Below are 27,701 nucleotides of genomic sequence, written 5' to 3'. Positions count from 1 at the left end.
TGCTCTGAACAGAGGTGGCAGCAGAGAGCACTGTGTCAGACTGGAGAGAATACATCACTTCCTGTAGGACATACAGCAGCTGATAAGTACTGGAAGACTGGAGATTTTTAAATAGAAGCAAATTACAAATCTATATAAAATTTTTAGATACCAGTTGATCTGAAAGAAAAACATTTTTGCCGGAGTACCCCTTAAAGAAAAAAAAATCTTTCTAAACAGCAAATTTATAGAGTATCTATTGTTTACTGGGACAATAGTCACATGCGGGGGAGGCGGCACAAAGGGCACAATAAAGTAGACAGTGTGGCGGCCATGTTTCGGCAGCCATACTGAAAGCCGTCACTGCACATGTACACAATAAACAGCGGACAGTGTGGTGTAAAGTGACGGCTTTTATTAGGCCACAACCCGTCTATTGTGCGAGCGGGCGCAGGACACAGCTGGTTATCAGACGTCTCCGGGGAGAGGAGCGAGCACTCACATGGAGCTCTCCCTGCCGCAGGAAGCTGTCGGCCTCCATTCTGTGCGGATAATGACGGACACCTGCTCTCTGCTGTGAGGGCCGTCATCCACTCAAGAGGCCAAGGGACATTTCCCCATGAATGACGGCCCTCCAGCCAAGTGTCCAGCTCTAATGGCTTATTGTGACGGTGGCCAGGGGAAAAATAATTTAGCATGCCGCGACACAGCGCCAAAGCTGCAGATCATCAATGCGATGGCAATCACCACACAGTTATATGGTACGGAGGGGATAGTACTAGAGAAGAAGAAATCTGCAGCACAGAATCCGCACACTAAAGGCCTCATTGTGTAATAGAAGACAACGATCAGCCGACATGAACGATGTCGCTGATCGCTCTCTGTCGTCTTTCAACACGTCAAAAGATAGACGACTAAGATAGCAACAATCTGCGGCTGTCGCTCCACGGAATAGGAGCAGGGCTATGGACTGCCCTGACGTTCCAGCAATCACCTGGGCAGCCCCCCCTCCCCCAGTCTCTTACCTGCTCTCTGCTGGAAAGATGCATGATGGGCCCATACATTTCTATGGACGCTGCTGCAAGTACCAACCCAACTGCAGGTCTGATGACTTGAACTGACTGCAGCAATAATGGGGACACAAGAATATTCTCCAAAGTGTAGTCCCAAGGGTAGTCTTCCAGTACTTATCAGCTGATGTATATCCTGCAGGGAGTGGTGTATTCTCTCCAGTCTGACACAGTGCTCTCTGCTGCCACCTCTGTCCATGTCAGGAACTGTCCAGAGCAGGAGAGGTTTTCTATGGGAATTTGCTGCTGCTCTGGATAGAGGTGGCAGCAGAGAGCACTGTGTCTGACTGGAGAGAATACACCACTTCCTGTAGGACATACAGCAGCTGATAAGTAATGGAAGACTGGAGGGTTTTATATAAAAGTAATTCACAGATCTGTATAACTTTGTGATACCAGTTGATTTGAAGACCATTTTTCTTCTCAGGAGTTCACCTTTATTTAGACTGAGCACACAAAGGCCAGGGTCCTAAATGGGTATCCCGCATATACCTATAGTATAACCTCAGACACCTTATTTATCATCGGGAGTGGGAGGGTGCACGCCAAGTGGTAAAGATTATGCATGGGCCCAATATGTATCTGAATTTCTCTATGCCAGACCCCAAAATAAGTCTACACTGTAAGACAGAACACCCCTTTAAGAGGAGAGCTGCCCTGGCTATGAGGGATCACAGGATCTCCAGCTCTCTATGTCAACAAGGAACGTTGTGGCCAGCTATAATGGCGCAATATTACATGGCCAGCAGCGAGGCCGCACAGCCAGGGGACCCCCCTTCTCTGACGTCCATATACCTCAAAAGGGCAACTAGACTGGGGTTACCCTTATACGACAAGTCCTTTATTAGTGAAGATGTGATATCAAATGAGTCACAACCAAGATGATCCTCAGCCACTCCGGCACAGATGCGCCAACGATACGGCCGCCCTGGGGGAGACGCATCCGTATAGCCGGGAGACGTAAATAACCCGGCCACCCAGACCGGCAGCTTCCATTAAGGCGGGTGAGTAATCCTGGATAGACGTCTGATGATACGGAAACCGCAGTGTGATTCCAGGGGACGGACGAAACTTACTGAGAATAAACCCAGGAGGTCAACACTCGGCTAAGAATATATCGGCTGGCGTTATACACCGTGAGACGGCCACGTCCGTACCGGGGAGATTCCATGGGAAGGGCGACACCAACACAATGCGGTTATCTGTACCCGATCCCACGTCCTCCATGTGACAGGATGAAGAGTTCTGCAGCTTCTGATGGAACGTGGAGACGACCGGTCACCGACCGAGGGAAACCCGAGCTAATGATGGATCAGCATATTCCCCAGCAGTAAGAAATACTCCACGGACTGTGCAAACTGCATGACACAACGGATCATTCTATTAACCCTTTACTGAGCAGACGAGCTTGGGTCCAAATGACTAAAAAAATATCAAAAAATGGAACTCTCAAGTGCTCCAGTACTAATCAGCTGCTGTATGTTCTGCAGGAAGTGGTTTAGTCTCTCCAGTCTGACACAGTGCTCTCTGCTGCCCCCTCTGTCCATGTCAGGAAGTGTCCAGAGCAGGAGAGGTTTTCTATGGGGATTTGCTGCTGCTCTGGACAGTTCCTGACATGGACAGAGGTGGCAGCAGAGAGCACTGTGTCAGACTGGAGAGAATACACCACTTCCTGCAGGACATACAGCAGCTGATAAGTACTGGAAGACTGAAGATTTTTGAATAGAAGTAGTTTATAAATCTATATTGATTTGAAAGAAAATAAAATTGCCAGAGTTCCTCTTTAATTTATTTGATTTACTATAAGGCGGCTGTCAGATTGTCAATCCAAAAAAATCCATGCCATAAAAATACAGTCTGAGTAAAAGGAGACATTTTATAGAAGAATTCACACCTGAATCTGATAAAACACCATCATATCTGAAACCTAAATTTTCCGTGAAGACTACGGAAAAACTGAAAGTAAATTGTACAAGACGCATAACAAGCGCTGTACCTCTCAGCCCCAGGCTGCCATTTGCCGGGGAGATTTACAAGATAATAAGTCAACTGTATCAACACAAAGTATAACAAAAAGGGCCATTGTATCTGCGCACAACATACAAAGAACGGACACGGATCACGTCTATTCCTCTGGTCCAATTTGCATAGAAAAAGTCATCGGAACAGAAGAGCGTTAAACAAAATAAACTTCCGAATACTGAGGAGCCATTCTGAGTAAAGGAGGAAGTCGCATTTACCTCAAGAGGGTGCCGAGAAATAGGAAGGCAGAGCGGCCTTCACCCAAACATAGCGCTACACCTGTCCACAGGTTGTGTGCGGTACTGCAGCTCTATTGCTTAAAAGGGGGTCAGCTGCAAGGTTGGGGAAGAAAGCAGCCATATAGATTTTAAGGAAGTGGTGTATTCTCTCCAGTCTGACACCTGCTCTCTGCTGCCACCTCTGTCCATGTCAGGAACTGTCCAGAGCAGGAGGGGTTTTCTATGGGGATTTGCTGCTGCTCTGGACAGTTCCTGATATGGACAGAGGTGGCAGCAGACAGCACTGTGTCAGACTGGAGAGAATACACCACTTCCTGCAGGACATACAGCAGCTGATATGTACTGAAAGTCTGGAGATTTTTAAATAGAAGAAAATTACAAATCTATATAGCTTTCTGGTACCAGTTTATTTGTAAGAAAAAAAAAAAATCATCAACAATCCCCTTAAAGTGGCCTCCTGCAGTAGATCACAGATGATTTCACAAGGCTTTATTATACTCTATGAAATGCAGAATGGGTTCCGGGTATATGCTGACCCTAAGAAGCGTTATAGAGGTAATCGTACATGACAACAATATAACCATTAATATGAGCGATTCTATGCAATGTTATAATGGGATCTCACATGTCACAGATCCCGTCTAGATCCGCCACAAAAGAGAAGGCCGAGAGGCACGTTGAGTCGGCCGTTCTCCATTCCGTGACTGAGCTTTGTCACTGGGGATTCACCAGAAGCCGCGGCTGTGCCCCCAGGAATCCTATAGGTTATGAACACATCAATGAGCAGGTCAGCTGTGAGGCCTACCTTCCCAGAAAGCCGGCACTCCCTAACAGCGGGGCTCATTATCCTCTTGTTGCATTCATGACAATATCCAACATTTTATTTTCCCGACTGTAGACGTTTTATGAATGTTCCTATAACAACTTCTATGGCACACCACTACCCTATCGGGGCGATAAAGTCTCCATTTTTGTCTCCAGATTAAAATAGTTACGTTCACCTGATTTATAGCCATAGAAGCACATTACTGCATATTATAGAACGGCCACAAGGCCCGGCCTGACTGCAGGTCCAATGGCCCAGCCTTACAGGGGTCTAAAGTTCAGGTGGATGTACAGCCATAGGCCATACGCTGTATCCATCTTTTCTAGGAGTCGCTAGGGCGGCATCTAACTTCTTCAGCCATCGATAATCAAACGCCACACGCTCCGGTTCAGACTAACCTGAGCGTGCTCAAGATTCTCTCATCTCTACTCTTCACGTCTGGTGTGGAGACCACGTGAGCAATGTCATTAGGAGGTCTTCACGAGGGAAAGTTATACTGGGGTGACATAACATGCAGCAGCCGGACTCCTCTAGTCTTCATTCCAGGAACACTAACAGCTCAGCTTTTCATTGGTCTAAATGTGGAACCAGTAGAGCCGCCATTTTACAGGATTACCACCACAACACCATGCCGCATGTTGCTCTGTTACTGTGAGAAGCATGCACGGCCTAAAAATACTTCCATGGCCTACAGCTTCACTGACTTTCCCATAAACATGTGGGACGTCACTGGTCGGCAAACGCAAAGGGAGCTGCCGGCATGTATCTCAGTAATTTGCGTGTCCAAGTGTATTCAGCGTGGCAGAACATTCCTCAGACAAGGCGTGTCACTGCGCAGGATGCTCAGACTCCATACCGAACCATATGAATAACATGTCTGCCAATCCTGTGAGCTCCACATACGGTAATTCCAAGACTTTTCCTTCTCGGGGGTCACAGATTAAATATTGAGGAGTGTATGAGACACTGAGAAGGATTCATCGAACCTTCCGCAAGGGATGAGAGGAGCAGATGTCCATAGCAACCAGTCAGGCCGATGCTTCCAATAAACTGGTTGCTATGGGCAACTTGCCCCCTAATACAAGTTTTGATAAGTTTGCTACGTGTCAATATGGCCGCTATGGTAGTCTACCACATAGGCCGGAGATACTTTATTCCCATAGCAACCAATTAGGTTCCAGTTTTCCCCATGGCTGCCATGAGAAGTGGAGCCAACTTTGGTTTAAATTGTCTGTAATCCATGAGGCCTTTTGGGCAAGCACATGTAAGATTCCCTCATTATCATGCACACAGGTGTATGGCGCCATAATCAGGCACCCACAGAGATGCCTGGGACCTGACGGTACCCCCGTACGCCTCCAATTTCCTCTAAGACCTAGCATGCTCCATTGGGCGCCATACGTGCTGAGCTGAGGCCTGTCAGACGAAACCTCATAAAGTAGAGTTTATCAACAGGAGGAGAAAAGTTTGGTTTTCAGAGCAATTAAAGTTACTGTATATGACTGAAACCAGCTGCCTGAGCCGCTAGGAAAATAAGAATCCCGTCCAGATATTTCACGTACGTGTCAGCTATAATCAGTGATCTCAGCCGAGAAACATCGTCCAAGCCGCCCTCTCCAGCTATACCGACTGCAGTTTCCACTGCTCCGAGCCAGATCCTACGAGATATCTGGATACTGCACAAGTGTATATGGAAACAGAGAGCTACAATAATTCACACTATCATCTACCACCACAAAAAAATATATAAATATATATATTGCACTAACAAGTTTATTAGATTACAAACTTTTTATTTATTTAAAATTATTCTTAACATATAATTAATGATAATGGGGTATTCCCTTCTATATCCCTAGCATATAAACACTCTACCATGTGGGGTCTGACATCTGGGGTTCCCACCAGCTGTGAGAATGAAGGGGATGCAGAGAAGTTTCTCCCGACACATTGGCGCCCCTTCTGGTAGTGCAGGAAACTGCAGCAGATCTCACTCGAATGGGGCCACATTGTTGTTTCCTGCACAACCAGATCGGTGGACACTAATGAGGAGGGAAAAGCAACGTGGCCGTTACATCAACGTTCTCGATTACCAAGATAATTGGGGACAGAAACAACATAGAGCCATAGAGCCAAAAGAGATGGTGTGGTCTGCAGTTATCTAGTCCATACATAAAGCAGAGCCGTAGGCACCATGTCCATCATATCGGCCTCAGCATGGTGCAGCGTTATGGAGATGTTCCCTCCTACAAGCATGGTCTACACAGTGGTGGAGCAAACCCATAATGAAACGTCTGATGGAGCTTGCTTTGTATGAAATCGGAGTCATATGGAGGTACAGTAGGACCCTACAGAAGTCTATGGCAACCGGAAGGTTGCTGGGTTATTCTTCATCACTATGCCTGAGGTCTTAATTTGCATTGGTAGAACATAGCGGTCATCATCATGCATTGCTTTCCCTATAGTGTACACTCATTTTTATTTTCCCGCCATTACACAATAGTAGGTTTACAGATGAGGACCATAGTTTACGATGCTTATGTATGTCGGTTCTTCATAGAGAATTCTCACTTTAAGGCTGGCTCTTTATTTCTCGGCCACGTCCCAGTGAAGCGGGTCTGCCATTTGGCCAAAGTCCAAAAAAACGGGAAACAGATTTAATTAGAGCAAAGATAAAGGACAAGGCTTGCCGTGGGGTTGAGGAAGCCAAACGTGCATTGTCCGCAGCCACTACGTTGGTGTCGCACACAAAGAAAAGAAGCTTTGTTCTCAATTATACATGAAAATAAATGAACTTCCAGCCATTGAAAAGATGACAGATTATTCCTGTCCCCTTTCTACATAATAAACCATTAGTCAACAGGAACGAGACAGCCAGGCCTCTTCCATCGGGTGTCCAGAAAGCGGATCCTTAAAGCACAACTTGACCTTTAAGCTTCCCATGAATGTGATACCCAAGGAGGACATCGATTTGATGGCTGCAAAGCCCTTCCTGCAATCCTCTTCTATGGGGGGTGAACTGGAGAAGATACTGCAGAGCTCTCGGAAAGGTCTTACAAAACTGGAGGCAACACTTCATCACACTACAGTCTTGGCCTTCACCATGGAATATTGAATTTAGGAATAATATTGGAGGGACCGCGGTGGTGGAAGTGCTAACTATTTGTACTGACGGAGTCTGGTCTGGAGGCAACTCCTCCAGGTCATATAGAGAGGAGCACATTTGGAGCACGCTCAAGTCGGATTGTTCAGTATTTGGTTACCAGTGGAGAAGTTGGATGCAGTTCTAGGGAGCCTGGAAAAACATGGGTACAGCCTATGGCTGTATCCATGTTTTCCAGGCAGCCTTTAGGTGGCCATCCAACTTCTTAAAAGGAACCTATCACCCCCCACGCCAGGGCAGAGCCCGGCCGACCACCCAGTGGAGACCCTTATACTTACCCCGTGCACGAAGTCCCGCTCCCGTTGCCGAAATATCACAGTCGGAAGCCCAGTGTGCGCTTATCAGAGAGGTAGTCCGACGCTCATAGAGAATGACTGCTCCATTCATTCTCTATGAGTGTCGGACTCATCTCTGATGAGCGCACGCGGGTCTTCAGACGGCGATCTCTCGGCAACGGGTCCAGGAGTGGGACTTTGTGCACGGGGTAAGTATAAGGGTCTCCACCGGGGGGGGGGGGGGGGAGGGGGTGACAGGTCCTCTTTAAGCCACCAGTAATCATATGACGAAGGATCAGACTAGAGAATGCTGCAGTTGCACTCATCTCTAAGAGGTTTGAAGCTAGGGCTCTTGGCATCCTTCACAAGTCCAGCTCCAGTCATCTTGGACACATAAAAAGAAAAAAAACGACCATCCCCAACAGTTCTTTTTCTTCCAGGAGGGAGGAGGTCTTAAGATCTACTGGGGTAGGCAAACCATGAGAACCAACTCCTTCCAGGATATGAGGACATGACACATAAGCGTGTCCAGAAGTTATAGCTTGGGGAGTACTTGCTCTCATTGAAGAGGAGATCAGTTGAGTAATGTTCCATGGGAAATATGCAAATTTCTCAAATTAGCCAGTTTCTTTTCCTTCACCAGTAGGGTTGAGCAGTCATGGTGAACTGTTCAGGTAACGTTCTCCAAACCAGAATGTTCGTCATTTGACAACCGATGTCTGGAGAAATTATATGCCAATCTAGGGCTGCCAGGAAAACATGGATACAGCCTATGGTGGCATCAAACTTCTCCAGCCACCGGGAGACAACGGCGTTGCCGAACCCAAAATATTTAGGACATCCACTCAACACTATTCATCTGTATACAGCGGGAACAGGGTACAGGCTGGGAGGAGGGATGCCCAAGGAGCTTGAAAGGACACGGACTCTTAATAGACAGATCAGCGTTATGGGGGCTTATCCAGGTATTCCTATCCTCTGTTCACAGGCCAGGCTGAATGATACCCTCGCTCTTGGGACCAGTAGGGGGTCCAGCGCTCCATCAGCTTGTTATCTCATCCTCCACTTGAGATAGGAATAACCTATAATATTTGCAGTGTTTCCTAAAAATGCTTGAAAAATTTTAAAGTAAAAAGTCCACAAAATCGGCAGGTGTGAATACACGCTTAGAGCTCTTATAATAGATGTAACTGGTGTCGTCCTCATGCATATAACAATACAAGGCACTTAGACGACATGACAGGCGCTCTACCGGCAACTTTGATAAATAGAGCTAATATAATTAGATGTAATCCGGCATAAATGGCTTGGGGAGCGCGAGGATTGTCCAGACCGTTTCATTAGCCAGATGGTTTAGTGGCTGCGAGATCAATGGGGAAGGAGCAGGTGAGTCTGAAGGCATCTGCACCATGGAGAATCTGCTGACCGCTGCCTAAATAATTAACAATTAATGCCCCGTCTCATTAACATAATGCGCTTTATCCCAACACTACCAAGGCCGTAATGCTATTACCAGGCGGAGAGCGCCAGATTCCCATATGGCAGGTGGAAAAATCCAATAACCAGAAAATGAAACGAGATTACAAACCGGCCCAGTATTTCACCAAATCACTAGGGTGACAAGGGGTTAAAAAATTACCAAAGTGCAAGGGAGCCATGTGGTCCCTCCCCCACCATTCGGCATGCTATAGGGTCGTCAGCTTACTGGACGCCATTTGGTTGGCATGGCGCTATGACACACCGGAGAGGACACCTTCAGGCTGTGTGCACACGTTGCTATTTTAATGCAGTTATCATGTTATAGAGTGATGGAACAGCATCGAAACCGCAACATGTGAACACGGCCTGAAGCTCATCATGTGACAGGGCTCGGGACAGCCGCCATCCCATAACTTATTTGGACGGGTCTTTAGTTCTGCACATTGGTCACAGAAGGACTGCAAAGAAAATAAAGAAGAAAAATGACGTAAAAGTCAAAAATAGAACAATGTTCTACGGTTATCACATAAAGCAACATAACCGACGTAAGTAACCAGACAGCCGAAAACTGGAACACAGAAACAGACCCTCTGCACAACATCCTTCCACGATAACAGACTTTAGGTTTTTTACCCCCCCCCCCCATTAGTGGGTAATAAGAAGCAAAAAAAAAAAAAACAAGAACAAAAAAAAACAAGAAAACTTCAAGACACAATATTGCAAAAAAAAAACAAAACAAAAAAAAAACGACATGTTATACTGTACATCTCCCTTTCACCTTACAAAACTACAATTCCCATTATGCCCGGACAGCCAAATCCAAAGCGAATGGAAAATGGCAGCTGACAGTGCGACCTCGGGGACCCCTATGTTCAGATCGGCAAAAAATAATAACAGGATGGGGGCGGGGCTCCTCAGTTTAAATTGTAACATGTTACAACATAGATGATGAAAGGAGAGAAGCCTGATGGCTGCAGCTTCCATCCGCAATGACAGCCGGTCCCTGGGGGTAAGCACTGGGCCGGCGGTTGCCATGGTAAAATGACCCCCATAAGTACAGCCACAATATTAGGCACACACAGGGTTTCCCGCTCGGCTGGCTCTTTCAGTCATTCACCGTTATGGGCGACACAAAGGTTACGAGAAAGACGACGTAACGATATAGACGTGAGGAGAAGAATGGCGCTGCACAATATCTCCGCTGATCTCAATTCCCGGAGCTTCTCCGAAGCAATTTCTCAACGTCTCAGAAATCCTGCAGACAACACACTGCGGTAAGCGGCTGAGCATCGCACAGTATGGCGGGAGGAAGACGTACGGGGCGCACAGTACGGCGGCAAGACGACGTACGGGGCTCACGTACAGCTGCAGGAAGACATACGGGTCGCACAGCATGGCGGGGGGGGGGGAACTATGGGTCGCACAGTACGGCGGCAGGAAGACGTATGGGTCGCACAGCATGGCGGGGGCAAGGGGGGGGGGTAGACGTATGGGTCGCACAGTATGGCCAGAGGAAGACGTACGGGTCGCACAGTACGGCGGCAGGAAGACGTACGGGTTAAACAGCATGGCAGGAGGAAGAAGTACGGGTGCTGATCAATACAGGGGGCCGCCATGTTTCCACAATACAGGGCACACGTGTATCACCACTCTATAAAGAGAATCTGTCAGCTGTCATCCACCTGTCAGACTGCTGACACTGTTTTGCCATCACAAGGGTTACGTGACCAGGTACTGTCAGGTCACCACTTCCTGCAGGATATACAGCAGCTGATAAGTACTGGAAGACTGGAGAGAATACACCACTTACAGACACAGGGGTGGCACTGCTTCTGGAAGAAAGCGGCCATGTTTGTCTAGCTATGGATAATCCCTTTAAGCGGTTGCTGCGTGGTGGACTCCGCCTGAAGTTCCCCCTGTCCCATTGACTCGGACAGCATGGAGGTGCTCACAGGATCCCTTTAAAGAGGATATACCGTGGATAGAACGGCGCCGTACACAGGAACCAGGCCGCGGTTCAAAGAACAGACCGCGGCATCAGCTTCCCCGTGACTACGCCGTTCTATCCGTGGGTCATACTAAAGAGGATGTACCTGATAGTACATCCCTTTAAGTAACCCGCTTCCTGCAGAACCTTCGTGTTTCCAGTATTAATTAAATAAAAGGATAATGTAAATTTTATATAAGGAAACAACAAGTTTACCAGAAGTGTGAGAGCTGACTAATCCTCACAGGGGCACGACTACCTCCTCGCCCTGGAACCCCGGCCCAGATTTCTCAGAAATCCGTGTCAGCCTGACCCCCCATAGTAACACAGCAGCGGCTGCGAGCGGCTATGAGTCACGTTATTTTATAGGAGATGTCGATTCACAAACAGCGACCGGCACAACATGAGAAAAGCCGCCGGGTGAGACGGAAGGAGCTGCTGCGTGATCTAAGCGACCGGGGGGGGGGGGGGGGCACCAGAGTGAGCTCTGACCCCAGCCGGAACATTAACATCCCAAAAACATCCCGGGAGTCCTGACATCTGCGGGATCCCGGACGCTCCGCAAAGATCTGCTGCTCCCAGGTTTCCTGATCGCTAAACGAATAGCGGCCTCAACGTGGAAGCAGCAGCGGGATTTATCGCCACCAAAACCATTACTTCTATCTATGGGAGATTTTATATTTATCACTCGCTATAGAAACCGCGGCTGCCACTACAGCCGTCCCCACGCTGTCGCCACCATGGCCCTCACCGCACTGCTGCCACTACAACCGCCCCCACCACCATGGCCCTCCCAGCTCCGCTGCTGCCTCCACCATGGCCCTCCCCGCTCCGCTGCTGCCTCCACCATGGCCCTCCCCGCTCCGCTGCTGCCTCCACCATGGCCCTCCCCGCTCCGCTGCTGCCTCCACCATGGCCCTCCCCGCTCCGCTGCTGCCTCCACCAAGGCCCTCCCCGCTCCGCTGCTGCCTCCACCATGGCCCTCCCCGCTCCGCTGCTGCCTCCACCATGGCCCTCCCCGCTCCGCTGCTGCCTCCACCATGGCCCTCCCCGCTCCGCTGCTGCCTCCACCAAGGCCCTCCCCGCTCCGCTGCTGCCTCCACCAAGGCCCTCCCCGCGCCGCTGCTGCCTCCACCATGGCCCTCCCCGTGCCGCTGCCACCATGGCCCTCCCCACGCCGCTGCCACAGCCCAGGATATATATATATATAGGAGTGCTTCCACGTACTGACAGCCACGCCTATACTCACAGTAAATTAAGAAACCCATTTAGTTCTATAAGAATTTAGAGACTGACCCTGAATACTGGAGCAGGTTCCCTCATAGACCAATGTGGCACCGTGCCCCATAGAGGGCCAGAGGGAACCCCGCCTGGTACAGACTCTGGATCAGGGACTGGGAACCTGCCACCCTCCAGCTGCTGCACAACTACAACTCCCATCATGCCTGGACAGCCACAGCTTCATCTCCCCATCCCGGATATATGTGACCACCATTCAGCTCCTAATGGTCGCAGCTCTCCGCAGGGTCATACTGATCAGTCCTGTCTCCATATAGAATACCGTCCATTGCTTCAGGTATCTTACATAGAGATCTGCCCACCTCTAAGAATGGCCACCATTGTTATACAGTCAGACCCATCAATCTGACGCACAAAAAGACGACTATGCAGAGTCCTGCGCAGGTAGAACCCTCTATCCCACCAGGTCATGTATACAGCTCATAAACATGCACACTGTTCGGGAACTTCATGACTATAACATTACTATCTTCTTTTCTTTATCTACAGATGTTAGAGGGAATCTGTCGCCTCTCTGTCGCCTCTGTATCATGTTTAGAACTAAACAGTCTAGTCGGCTGAGCTGCAGCATGCATCCTCCTCCCTCCCTCACCCCTCCTTGAGCCCTGTGCATGGGGTGGGCACACATTCTGCAGCTTAGCCACACCTACATGACACTTTTGCCCAATCTAGGGGTTGCAGATATTTTAGAATACTGGGTGCGACATTGAAGATGAATCTCATTGAAGTAAGAAGGGCGGCTAAGCAGCGAGGCCAGGCTATATCCTGCAGTACCAGAACCAATGGAGTAACACTGTACATAACCAGCGCTCCATTCCAGACTCCTCCCCTCCTGATAGCGCTGGAGGGCGGCGCACTGTTTTTCATTGAGGAGATGAAGCTGAAGAATAGGCAATGCCCCATGGGAGATGTATGCAAATCAGCTCGTCCTATAGGCCGCTCCTGCACAGGTGAATAAGTGGTGTATTCCCTCCAGTCTGACACAGTGCTCTCTGCTGCCACCTCTGTCCATGTCAGGAACTGTCCAGAGCAGGAGAGGTTTTCTATGGAGATTTGCTGCTGCTCTGGACAGTTCCTGACATGGACAGAGGTGGCAGCAGAGAGCACTGTGTCAGACTGGAGAGAATACACCACTTCCTGCAGGACATACAGCAGCTGATAAGTACTGGAAGACTGGAGATTTTTACATAGAAGTAAATTACAAATCTGTATAACTTTCTAACCCCAGTTGATTCCAAAGAAAGAGATTTTCGCTGAAGTTCCCCTTTAAGTTACTCCTTTAATATAAAAAAGGCCTCGCTCATTTTACAACTAGTGACTATAGGTCACATGTCCTCCCTGACTCGGCGCACGACTACATCATGTGACCCGGACATCATCCCGGTTATGGTGTCTGGATAATAAAGAATTAATTAATTCTGTTTATTTTTACAAAAATTCTCAATATTCAATATTCCGGTAACAATCTGCGATATATTGACGAGAAATAATCCGACTGTGGGAACATCCAGCAAAAAGCTTCCGGATCCCGATAAAAGGAGCCAAATGCATCTCCCATCTGGTACAGACAACGGCCCCGACCACCACCCTGAGAGCCCCTCTCCTGTCTGAGCGGTCGGCATTAACCCCCGCCAACCTGACACCAATCTCTCGGCTTCAATCAAAGCAATGGCAGGAAGCGTTTAAGGTTCTAGAACATTCTATATAATGAGATCATAAAGTCATGTCAATCCTCAGGAGAGGCTGGAGCGAGGCCAGACTCACCCGGGGCTTACCAGGAAATATACAAGGGGGCGGGGCCAAGCGATTTACAGGATCAAGACGGAGGGTAACAGGAAGGGCACCGCATGGCGGCAACATAGGAAAGAGAACCCCAAGGTGACCGCAATATAGACGGGAGAGAGTAACAAAGGAGGCCGGATAACAACACAAAATGACAGAGGAGGCCGGATAACACATAATACAGAACGACAGAGGAGGCCGGATAACACATAATATAGAACGACAGAGGAGGCCGGATAACACATAATACAGAATAACAGAGGAGGCCGGATAATATAATACAGAATAACAGAGGAGGCCGGATAATATAATACAGAATGACAGAGGAGGCCGGATAATATAATACAGAATGACAGAGGAGGCCGGATAACACATAATACAGAATGACAGAGGAGGCCGGATAATATAATACAGAACAACAGAGGAGGCCGGATAACACATAATACAGAATGACAGAGGAGGCCGGATAATATAATACAGAACAACAGAGGAGGCCGGATAACACATAATACAGAACGACAGAGGAGGCCGGATAACACATAATACAGAACGACAGAGGAGGCCGGATAACACATAATACAGAACGACAGAGGAGGCCGGATAACACATAATACAGAATAACAGAGGAGGCCGGATAACACATAATACAGAATGACAGAGGAGTCCGGATAACACATAATACAGAATGACAGAGGAGTCCGGATAACACATAATACAGAATGACAGAGGAGGCCGGATAATATAATACAGAATGACAGAGGAGGCTGGATAACACATAATACAGAACGACAGAGGAGGCCGCATAACACATAATACAGAATGACAGAGGAGGCCGGATAATATAATACAGAATGACAGAGGAGGCTGGATAACACATAATACAGAACGACAGAGGAGGCCGGATGACACATAATACAGAATAACAGAGGAGGCTGGATAACACATAATACAGAACGACAGAGGAGGCCGGATAATATAATACAGAATAACAGAGGAGGCTGGATAACACATAATACAGAACGACAGAGGAGGCCGGATAACACATAATACAGAACGACAGAGGAGGCCGGATAATATAATACAGAACGACAGAGGAGGCTGGATAACACATAATACAGAACGACAGAGGAGGCCGGATAACACATAATACAGAACGACAGAGGAGGCCGGATAATATAATACAGAACGACAGAGGAGGCCGGATAACACATAATACAGAACGACAGAGGAGGCCGGATAACACATAATACAGAACGACAGAGGAGGCCGGATGACACATAATACAGAATAACAGAGGAGGCCGGATAACACATAATAAAGAATGACAGATGAGGCCGGATAATATAATACAGAATAACAGAGGAGGCCGGACAACATAAGAATATAGAATGACAGAGGAGGCCGGATAACATAACAAGATAAGGTAAAACATAATAGAGGAGGCCGGATAACACATAATTGAGTACAAGCTAATGCATAGGAAAAGTTGGTTGCCTTTTTTCTTAAGAGCAGCAGCAAATCCCCATAGAAAACCTCTCCTGCCCTGGACAGTTCCTGACATGGACAGAGGTGGCAGCAGAGAGCACTGTGTCAGACTGGAAAGAATACACCGCTTCCTGCAGGACATACAGCAGCTGATAAGTACTGGAAGACTGGAGATTTTTATATAGCAGTAAATCACAAGGGTGTATAACTTTCTGACACCCGGTCACTGAGTCCTCGGCCTCCATCACCCCTTTATATTCTACTATTTCCTTCTATAGATCAGGGATAAGGAACCTGCCCCCCCTACAGCTGCTGCTAAACTACAACTCCCATCATGCCCGGACAGCCTTTGACTTTTTTAGGCATGCTGGGAATTGTAGTTCTACACCAGTTGTATCTCCCCATTGATCTACATTACAGATCACTGATCCCAAAACGATTTCATTGTGTCGATCTTTGATTCAAGATTCCAATTTCCCCTGGAAAAGTCTGGAATAGGATGATAGGAGTCCGGATGATAGGAGTCCGGATGATAGGAGTCCGGATGATAGGAGTCCGGATGATAGGAGTCCGGATGATAGGAGTCCGGATGATAGGAGTCCGGATGATAGGAGTCCGGATGATAGGAGTCCGGATGATAGGAGTCCGGATGATAGGAGTCCGGATGATAGGAGTCCGGATGATAGGAGTCCAGTCTCCTCAGAACACTCAGTAAGGAGAACGACCATCAATGGCCGATTCATCATTCAGGTTAAAGAATCTTCCTGTAATCTAGCGGCAGAGACAGAATACAGGCCGCCATTGTAGCAGTCTGGACTCTGCACAGACCCAGCTCTATACTGGAGGGTATATAGGGGACCGTATATAGGGGGCGGTTATACAGGGGACCGTATATAGGGGGCGGTTATACAGGGGACCGTATATAGGGGGCGGTTATACAGGGGACCGTATATAGGGGGCGGTTATACAGGGGACAGTATATAGGGGGCGGTTATACAGGGGACCGTATATAGGGGGCGGTTATACAGGGGACCGTATATAGGGGGCAGTTATACAGGGGACCGTATATAGGGGGCAGTTATACAGGGGACAGTATATAGGGGGCGGTTATACAGGGGACCGTATATAGGGGGCAGTTATACAGGGGACAGTATATAGGGGGCAGTTATACAGGGGACTGCCCCCCTTGTTGATAGAGAAAACGCAGAAGGAGGGGGGGAGGGGGGGCGACGTTCAGGGTGAGGGATTAGGGAGCGGGGGGGGGGGGGGGGGTCAGGTGGAGGGATCAATGGGGTGGGGGGTGACGTTCAGGGTGAGGGATTAGGGGGGTGGAGAGGTCAGGGAGAGGGATTGGGGAGTCACAGTGCGGGGTCAGAGAGCGGGGGGGGGGGGGGGGGTCGGTAGTGTGTGTGGGGGGGGGCTTCAGGGGGCATTCAGAGAAACCATTTCCATTTTACGAGCTATAAGGGGGGCGCAGCGTCTCGGGTTTCCATCCGTCCAGCAGCAGAGAGAGAAAAGCGCCAAAGTTTCCTGAGCAAATGTCACCAGAACAATGGAAGGAAACCGCATAGAGGAGAAAGCGGCCCCTTCCCCTGGATGAGGAATAACAAACAGCGAGGATACGATATCACAATATTTACACGGGACGCCGTATACCCCCCACCCCCCCCGGCAGGGAAAGGGTTAAGGGGAGAGCGGTATAATCCTCCATTATAAATCAGCAGAGATCTCAGATCCCAAACAAAAGAGGAGAAGCCTCCAAGCTGCCGGACAGGCAGGGGTTAAACCCGGCAGCCGAGCCCCCCCCCTCCAACACATGAGACAGATGTCAACCGGTCAATCCCAACCAGCACGTCCAGGGTTAAATACTGCCCCCCCACCCAAAGATACCCGGCACACCACGGGGGATACAGCAACACAACAATGCACCGGACAGGGAAGGGTTAATCACACAGCGAGCAGGGACTGCGGGGATGTAAGGGTTAAAGCAGGACTGGATGCAGGGAGAGCATGTGGGGGGGCTGCACCCCATCACTGTGCGGGGGGAGATGGGGGGATATGGGGGGCTGCACCCCATCACTGTGCGGGGGGAGATGGGGGGATATGGGGGGCTGCACCCCATCACTGTGCGGGGGGGGGAGGGGAATATGGGGGGCGGAGGTATGTGGGGGGGGGGGGGAAGTATGTGGGGGATATATAGGGGGTGTCCCCCGTCCCCAGCAGGAGGGGGGGTATATGGAGGGAGGGGGGTATGTGGGGGGTATATAGGGGGCGGGGGGTATATACAGGGGGAGGGTATATGGGGATATATGTGGGGGTCCCCCGTCCCCAGCAGCAGGAGGGGGGGTATATGTGGGGGGTATATATATGGGGGGTATATGTGGGGGTCCCCCATCCCCAGCAGCAGGAGGGGGGGTATGTGGGGGTCCCCGTCCCCAGCAGCAGGAGGGGGGGTATATAGAGGGGGGGGTATAAGGGGGGTATATATAGGGGGGGGGTATGTGGGGGATATATGGGGATATATGTGGGGGTCCCCCGTCCCCAGCAGCAGGATGGGGGGTATATATAGGGGGGGGTATGTGGGGGTCCCCCGTGCCCAGCAGCAGGATGGGGGGTATATATAGAGGGGGGGGGGTATATGTGGGGGTCCCCCGTCCCCAGCAGCAGGAGGGGGGGTATATATAGAAGGGGGGTGGTATATGTGGGGGTCCCCCGTCCCCAGCAGCAGGATGGGGGGTATATAGAAGGGGAGGGTATATGTGGGGGTCCCCCGTTCCCAGCAGCAGGAGGGGAGGTATATATAGAAGGGGGGGGTATATGTGGGGGTCCCCCGTCCCCAGCAGCAGGATGGGGGGTATATAGAAGGGGAGGGTATATGTGGGGGTCCCCCGTCCCCAGCAGCAGGAGGGGGGGTATATATAGAAGGGGGGGGGTATATGTGGGGGTCCCCCGTCCCCAGCAGCAGGAGGGGGGGTATATATAGAAGGGGGGGGGTATATGTGGGGGTCCCCCGTCCCCAGCAGCAGGAGGGGGGGTATATATAGAAGGGGGGGGTATATGTGGGGGTTCCCCGTCCCCAGCAGCAGGAGGGGGGGGTATATATAGGGGGGGGGTATATAGAAGGGGGGGTATATGTGGGGGGTATATATAGGGGGGGTATGTGGGGGGTATATATAGGGGGGGGGTATGTGGAGGATATATGGGGTATATGTGGGGGTCCCCCGTCCCCAGCAGCAGGAGGCACCGACCTTGAGCTGCTGCATTCCGCTCCTGCAGGCTCTTGCTCTCCGCTCTCCGCACGGTGCAGCCCAGCAGCAGCAGCAGCAGGAGACTGAGGAGAAGCGCCGCCACCGGGCCGGTCATGTCCGTCCCTCTGTCCCTGGATGTTCCTGTCAGGATCCGGGCGGGAGAAGCGCGGCACCCGGGCGGGGTGAGGAGAATGCCGCATCAGGCTCTGGCCTCCATGTTGCCTCCTCGCAGCCCCGCTCCTCCGTGTATTGTGTTACCCCGCTCCTCGCATCCTCTCTCTCCTCCTCCCGCAACAATCGCTAATGTTCCACCAGCAGCCTTAACCCCTCCGCGACCGGCGCTGAGGGACAATGGGGAGAGAGAGCTCCGGCGCCACCTGCGGGCCCTGCCGCTAACTGCACCCACCACTCACCACTAATCACTCATCACTCATCACTCACCACTCATCACTCACCACTCATCACACATCACTTATCACACATCACTCACCGCTAATCACTCATCACTCACCACACATCACTCACCACTCATCACACATCACTCACCACACATCACTCACCACTCATCACACATCACTCACCACTCATCACACATCACACATCACTTATCACTCACCACTCATCACACATCACACATCACTCATCACTCATCCTCCTCTTATATCTCATCAGGACTGATTATTACATCACTAACAGTAACACTGTCCTTCTCATCAAAGTAGTTTTTTGTTTATTAAACCCACCTGTTACTTGTTGTGATCACAATTTACCTTTTTTTTGTTTTTTAATCTTTATCCATCTGGGCAAACTGCACCCCCCCCCCCCCTGTGCTTGGTGGTTACAGTCACATATATACAGGTACAGAGAGCTTGGTGGTTACAGTCACATATATACAGGTGCGGAGAGCTTGGTGGTTACAGTCACATATATACAGGTGCGGTGAGCTTGGTGGTTACAGTCACATATATACAGGTGCGGAGAGCTTGGTGGTTACAGTCACATATATACAGGTGCGGAGAGCTTGGTGGTTACAGTCACATATATACAGGTACGGAGAGCTTGGTGGTTACAGTCACATATATACAGGTGTGGAGAGCTTGGTGGTTACAGTCACATATATACAGGTGCGGTGAGCTTGGTGGTTACAGTCACATATATACAGGTGCGGAGAGCTTGGTGGTTACAGTCACATATATACAGGTGCGGAGAGCTTGGTGGTTACAGTCACATATATACAGGTGCGGAGAGCTTGGTGGTTACAGTCACATATATACAGGTGCGGAGAGCTTGGTGGTTACAGTCACATATATACAGGTGCGGAGAGCTTGGTGGTTACAGTCACATATATACAGGTGCGGAGAGCATGGTGGTTACAGTCACATATATACAGGTGCGGAGAGCTTGGTGGTTACAGTCACATATATACAGGTGCAGAGAGCTTTGTGGTTACAGTCACATCACATATATACAGGTGCAGAGAGCTTAGTGGTTACAGTCACATATATACAGGTGCGGAGAGCTTGGTGGTTACAGTCACATATATACAGGTGCGGAGAGCTTAGTGGTTACAGTCACATATATACAGGTGCGGAGAGCTTGGTGGTTACAGTCACATATATACAGGTGCGGAGAGCTTGGTGGTTACAGTCACATATATACAGGTGCGGAGAGCTTGGTGGTTACAGTCACATATATACAGGTGCGGAGAGCTTGGTGGTTACAGTCACATATATACAGGTGTGGAGAGCTTGGTGGTTACAGTCACATATATACAGGTGCGGAGAGCTTAGTGGCTACAGTCACATATATACAGGTGCGGAGAGCTTAGTGGTTACAGTCACATATATACAGGTGCGGAGAGCTTGGTGGTTACAGTCACATATATAGTCCATGTCAGGAACTGTCCAGAGCAGGAGAGGTTTTCTATGGGGATTTGCTGCTGCTCTGGACAGTTCCTGACATGGACAGAGGTGGCAGCAGAGAGCACTGTGTCAGACAGGAGAGAATACACCACTTCCTGCAGGACATACAGCAGCTGATAAGTACTGGAAGACTGGAGAGAATGCATCACTTTCTGCAGGACATACAGCAGCTGATAAGTACTGGAAGACTGGAGATTTTTTTAATAGAAGTAAATAACAAATCTCTGGCACCATTGATTTGAAAGAATTATTTCTTTGGTGAAGAAGAAGGACCCCCTATCTGACTACTTGGCCCAGGATGGGCAGATATCTCCAGGAATACACGATAGCTAATGATGTACAAGTGAATGTAAGAAACGGTGTATTATATCTTATCAGAGAAAAATGCCTCTTTCTCCCCTTATCAGACTCCTTTCCTGCCCTCTCCCTATTCTAAAGTAATAAAAAGCCCAAGTCCAAGTAAAAAAATAGCAGCTCACTGAAGGGTCAGGTTATTTGCTGCCCATAGAAGTCAATTCAAAGGGGAGAGGGAGAAGGAGGAAAGGGGGAGCTGCTGCAAAAAGCCAGAAACAGAGACAGAGATTGCAGAGAGACTATATAAACTTATTAGTGAGTATTAGATCTCACCCCAGTGCCAGAGGGTCCTATTATCTGCTGTACTTGGCCAATTACCGGCCATTCTGGCTGATAATTTTCTAGGTTTAAGTCTGCACCATTTCTCACGTCCAGACCCTTCAAGGCCGTTCTTCTTGGAGGTGGATGCCGAAGTAGTTCTCACCCAGGATTCTTCAGGGAAGACTAGTGAAGTGTCCTACTATGTGTTTTCTTTCTCTTCTTACACTTTGGTAAAACTCTTATCACTCTAGTGTCACAGGATAGGACAGGAGGCCGCTGTTCCTTACTCCGACCACTAGATGACACTGTCGCACAGCTACAGATAACACTTAGGTCTAGCTGCACACACACTTTTCTCCCTTTAGTAACCACTGCCTTCAGTCAGTCAGTTAGTGGCTGGCTACCGGCCGTGCAGGACGTGTATATAACTGTTCCTGACACTAGCTGTCCAACCACCATGGACTGCTAGACTAGACTCCTAGGGACACTGGAGACAAGGGAGATCTCACCCTTTGCCTACTTCAAGGATCCACTAACAGAACAGGACAGTCGGCCACCTTCCAAAAGAGACGGACAAACTCAAGACTGATCCTGCAGTAGAGCACAATGCCAGCAAGCCGCTCTCAGCTTTGTAGGAAGGAGACTACAAGCCAGCTCCACCCAGAGCAGAGACCTGGGACTCGTCCTACCCAAGAGGACGGGTCACTGTGGGGCAGAAGGCGGTGAGGTGAGATAACTGAGACTCATCCATACGTGAGTACGAGGATTTCTTCAACACTACAGAGACACTTCACCACATCCTGGCAGAGTACATACTACATTAGGCAGGGGCCCTCCTGTCTCAGTCTCAGTGTTCTCCATATGTGTCTGTCTACTATCACACTCCAGATTAGACTGAATCTTGTCCGTGACCGGGAACCTGGCAGGGCCAGGCTCCTGGCTAAGCTCAGCAGGGATGCCTGATCTGTGTGTGCTCCTCCTCCTCAGAGAAACAGAAAAGAACTGACTAAGTGTGGACCTACACTTCCTCTCCCCATGTGACAACTTCCTTCAGGGTTTAGGCAACAGCTCCTGTGAGTAGTGGAGAAGAGAATGCGAGAAGTAAGAGGAGTAGAGATAACAGCATCTCTCATTGGTGCACAGAATCACAAAATACAATACAGTAACCCTTTGGTGACTACAGCTGTGCAACATATATACATTAATAGACATAGTGACATCTAGTGGCAAAACTTATACAATACTTCACCACCACTTTACTTTTGAAGTACCAGGCTTTTGTCAGGGGCGTTTAAAGTAGAAACACTTGTGTTGGGACACCACAAACTTACCCGACCACTATGTATCTTCACGGCCATCGGCGAGTCTCTCGGTGTATCTGTCCAGTTTCAGACCGAATCGGTGACACTTAAAGTGGGGGCGCTGCACTCTGAGAAGATTGCCTTCCATGTTCTGTCCTGCTCCTCTTCAGACGTCTTGCTCGATCTCCCTTGCCTTGGCCCAAAGACCGGGGAGATCTTCTGTTGGGGTCCGGATTGCTTCGACCGATGTCTGCAGTCCTCGCATGGCCGGCCCAATACCAGGACTTTATGGAGTGTTCTCCGAAAAAGAGGCTGATAGACTAGCACCTCATTGCCCCTATAACTGCCCTATAAAGTCCACCACCCCAGCGGTCGGCAGGTTCTTTTCTCTCTCTCTCTCTCTCTCTCTCTCTTTCTCGCTCTCTCTCTTGTCTTCATTGTATAGTGATTCCATAACATAATCTTTCTTACCCAGGAAAGTGTTTTTCTAACCTTCTCTTAAACAATATCCCACAAATAGTCGGTGATTGTAGCGGCGTCTATAATTTATGTTGCAGGTTTCCTTCGGATAATGACAAGGTCGGCCGTCTGAATATAGTTATTCTGCGTGTAAAAGACGAATAAAGAATGGCAGGTCTCGGGATGAATGGAGCCCCCGCTGGGTCCTTCACCGATTACACGTCCACCTCTGCTGCATCTCTCCTAAATCCGGATAAAAGGCGCCCGTGTCAGGTCCTTCACTTAACTTAATTGAATCATTAAAATTTACATTAGTTCTTAGGATCAAATTAAAAAAATTAACTATCATGTTTGGGAGGGGGGGGGGGGGTGACGAGAAGATTGAGGGGGTTATATACAGCGTGGTCATGTTGGGGTCTTTGCCCAAATTTTGCAAAAATTGTGGCAAAACCATAATATGACTGCATTTGTATCTGTGCCAGCACCTGCCAATCAGGAGGCCTGGCCTACTGTTCTTGGGGGGCTCAACCCTCGTCTGTTCCCCTCCTTGTACCCCTCCTCCAGTATTCATAATTGCCCCTTTGTTTTGTCTCCAGTGATGCCCTATGTACTGTATGTGCCCATGTGCACATCTGTAATGCCCACCCCCTGTACATGGTGGTGGTGCTACATCCAGTCAGTGCTACTGGTCAACATTCTGGTAGCTTGCAGGAGAAAGAGTGAGGGAGTAACACAGATATTTGGAGCCATGTGGAGAGTTGCTGGAGGGTTTATAGAACCAACACAACCATCCAGGGGATCCCTCAGATGTTCACCTGGCTTCAAGTCTGGAGAGCTAGAGGCCAGACAACCCTTTACCAATCATCACAGAAGACAATCCTCTACCATCCAGAGGAGAAGACAACCCTTTACCATCCAGCAGAGAAGACAGCCCTTTACCATCCAGCAGAGAAGACGACCCTTTACCAACCAGCGGAGAAGACAACCCTTTACCAACCAGAGGAGAAGACAACCCTTTACCAACCAGAGGAGAAGACAGTCCTTTACCAACCAGAGGAGAAGACAGTCCTTTACCATCCAGCAGAGAAGACGACCCTTTACCATCCAGCAGAGAAGACGACCCTTTACCAACCAGCGGAGAAGACAGCCCTTTACCAACCAGCAGAGAAGACAGCCCTTTACCAACCAGAGGAGAAGACAACCCTTTACCAACCAGAGGAGAAGACAGTCCTTTACCATCCAGCAGAGAAGACGACCCTTTACCAACCAGCGGAGAAGACGACCCTTTACCATCCAGCAGAGAAGACAACCCTTTACCATCCAGCAGAGAAGACGACCCTTGACCAACCAGCAGAGAAGACGACCCTTTACCAACCAGCGGAGAAGACAGCCCTTTACCAACCAGCATAGAAGACAGCCCTTTACCAACCAGCAGAGAAGATGACCCTTGACCAACCAGCAGAGAAGACGACCCTTGACCAACCAGCAGAGAAGACGACCCTTTACCAACCAGAGGAGAAGACAATCCTTTACCATCCAGAGGAGAAGACAACCCTTTACCAACCAGAGGAGAAGACAGTCCTTTACCATCCAGCAGAGAAGACAACCCTTTACCAACCAGCAGAGAAGACGACCCTTTACCAACCAGCGGAGAAGACAGCCCTTTACCAACCAGCATAGAAGACAGCCCTTTACCAACCAGCAGAGAAGACAGCCCTTTACCAACCAGCAGAGAAGACAACCCTTTACCAACCAGAGGAGAAGACAACCCTTTAATATCCAGCAGAGAAGACAGCCCTTTACCAACCAGCAGAGAAGACAGCCCTTTACCAACCAGAGGAGAAGACAACCCTTTACCAACCAGCAGAGAAGACAGCCCTTTACCAACCAGCAGAGAAGACAGCCCTTTACCAACCAGCAGAGAAGACGACCCTTTACCAACCAGCAGAGAAGACAGCCCTTTACCAACCAGCGGAGAAGACAGCCCTTTACCAACCAGAGGAGAAGACAACCCTTTACCAACCAGAGGAGAAGACAGCCCTTTACCAACCATCAGAGAAGACAGCCCTTTACCAACCAGCAGAGAAGACGACCCTTTACCAACCAGCGGAGAAGACAGCCCTTTACCAACCAGCGGAGAAGACAGCCCTTTACCAACCAGCATAGAAGACAGCCCTTTACCAACCAGCAGAGAAGACGACCCTTGACCAACCAGCAGAGAAGACGACCCTTTACCAACCAGAGGAGAAGACAGCCCTTTACCAACCAGCAGAGAAGACAGCCCTTTACCAACCAGCGGAGAAGACAATCCTTTACCATCCAGAGGAGAAGACAGCCCTTTACCAACCAGAGGAGAAGACAGTCCTTTACCATCCAGCAGAGAAGACAACCCTTTACCAACCAGCAGAGAAGACGACCCTTTACCAACCAGCGGAGAAGACAGCCCTTTACCAACCAGCATAGAAGACAGCCCTTTACCAACCAGCAGAGAAGACAGCCCTTTACCAACCAGCAGAGAAGACAATCCTCTACCATCCAGAGGAGAAGAAAGTCCTTTACCAACCAGCAGAGAAGACAGCCCTTTACCAACCAGCAGAGAAGACAGTCCTTTACCATCCAGCAGAGAAGACAGTCCTTTACCAACCAGCAGAGAAGACGACCCTTTACCAACCAGAGGAGAAGAAAGTCCTTTACCAACCAGCAGAGAAGACAACCCTTTAATATCCAGCAGAGAAGACGACCCTTTACCAACCAGCAGAGAAGACAGCCCTTTACCAACCAGAGGAGAAGACAGCCCTTTACCAACCAGCAGAGAAGACAGCCCTTTACCAACCAGAGGAGAAGACAGCCCTTTACCAATCAGAGGAGAAAACAACCCTTTACGATCGGCAGAAGTCTAATTCCTATACTGCAGTGGAGATGGAAGCCATTTCTGCCACTAAACCTTGGTTATCAAAGGTGCAGTGACCGTCCGTCTCCTCTGGAGCCACATATGTAGAGATGAGCCAATTTGCCGAAGTTCGGGTTTGTATGAACCTGAACTATCGGCTTCTGATTCCCGCTGTCTGCAGCCTCCGTGAACAGGGCGGATACAGCGTAAAGACCGCCCGGAAAACTGGGATACAGCCTATGCCAATGTCTGCATCCCAGTTTTCCAGGCGGTCCTCCGGCTGTATCCAGACAGCGGGAATCAGAAGCCGATAGTTCAGGTTCCTACGAACCCGAACTTCGGCAAATTGGCTCATCTCTACCCATATGCTGTTGGGGTCGCTGATCTCTTGTATTACACACATCTGGAAGCCCCTGGTTCATTCTGTCCGTGAGCTGCTCCACTCCAGTCCGTTGGTCCATCCTCACGCACTTTTGTAGCCGACATTCACCTCTCACATCAATGGCGCCTGGTGCACCACATTTTCTATGTCACTTATTCACTATGGCGCCATGTGTCCTCTCACCAAGGACTTTCACCACAGCAGCAGTGAGCGGTTCCCACACTGTGCAGGGTCAGATATACACCACACTGTGCAGGGTCAGATATACACCACACTGTGCGGGGTCAGATATACACCACACTGTGCAGGGTCAGATATACACCACACTGTGCAGGGTCAGATATACACCACACTGTGCAGGGTCAGATATACACCACACTGTGCAGGGTCAGATATATACCACACTGTGCAGGGTCAGATATACACCACACTGCGCAGGGTCAGATATACACCACACTGTGCAGGGTCAGATATACCGCCACACTGTGCAGGGTCAGATATACACCACACTGTGCAGGGTCAGATATACACCACACTGTGCAGGGTCAGATATACACCACACTGTGCAGGGTCAGATATATACCACACTGTGCAGGGTCAGATATACACCACACTGTGCAGGGTCAGATATACACCACACTGTGCAGGGTCAGATATATACCACACTGCAGGGTCAGATATACACCACACTGTGCAGGGTCAGATATACACCACACTGTGCAGGGTCAGATATACACCACACTGTGCAGGGTCAGATATACACCACACTGTGCAGGGTCAGATATACACCACACTGTGCAGGGTCAGATATATACCACACTGTGCAGGGTCAGATATACACCACACTGTGCAGGGTCAGATATACCGCCACACTGTGCAGGGTCAGATATACACCACACTGCGCAGGGTCAGATATACACCACACTGTGCAGGGTCAGATATATACACCACACTGTGCAGGGTCAGATATGTACCACACTGTGCAGGGTCAGATATACACCACACTGTGCAGGGTCAGATATACACCACACTGTGCAGGGTCAGATATACACCACACTGTGCAGGGTCAGATATACACCACACTGTGCGGGGTCAGATATATACCACACTGTGCAGGGTCAGATATATACACCACACTGCGCAGGGTCAGATATACACCACACTGTGCAGGGTCAGATATACACCACACTGTGCAGGGTCAGATATATACCACACTGTGCAGGGTCAGATATATACACCACACTGCGCAGGGTCAGATATACACCACACTGTGCAGGG

General features: G+C 49.5%; 1 protein-coding gene across 1 annotated transcript in view; it reads right to left on the bottom strand.

Annotated features, from left to right (window-relative positions):
* The window catches only part of FAM171A1 (family with sequence similarity 171 member A1), a 57,579-nt gene extending 38,374 nt beyond the window's left edge, over window positions 1-19,205 (bottom strand). The window contains exon 1 of the mRNA XM_069959474.1: window positions 18,855-19,205. Within this exon, the coding sequence (XP_069815575.1) occupies window positions 18,855-18,969 (115 nt within the window). The 5' untranslated portion in view covers window positions 18,970-19,205. The remainder of the gene's footprint in view (window positions 1-18,854) is intronic.
* Window positions 19,206-27,701: the final 8,496 nt, after the last annotated feature.

Source organism: Dendropsophus ebraccatus, chromosome 2, assembly GCF_027789765.1.
Source record: "Dendropsophus ebraccatus isolate aDenEbr1 chromosome 2, aDenEbr1.pat, whole genome shotgun sequence".
Taxonomy (NCBI): domain Eukaryota; kingdom Metazoa; phylum Chordata; class Amphibia; order Anura; family Hylidae; genus Dendropsophus; species Dendropsophus ebraccatus.
This window is presented reverse-complemented; position numbering and strand designations above follow the sequence as displayed.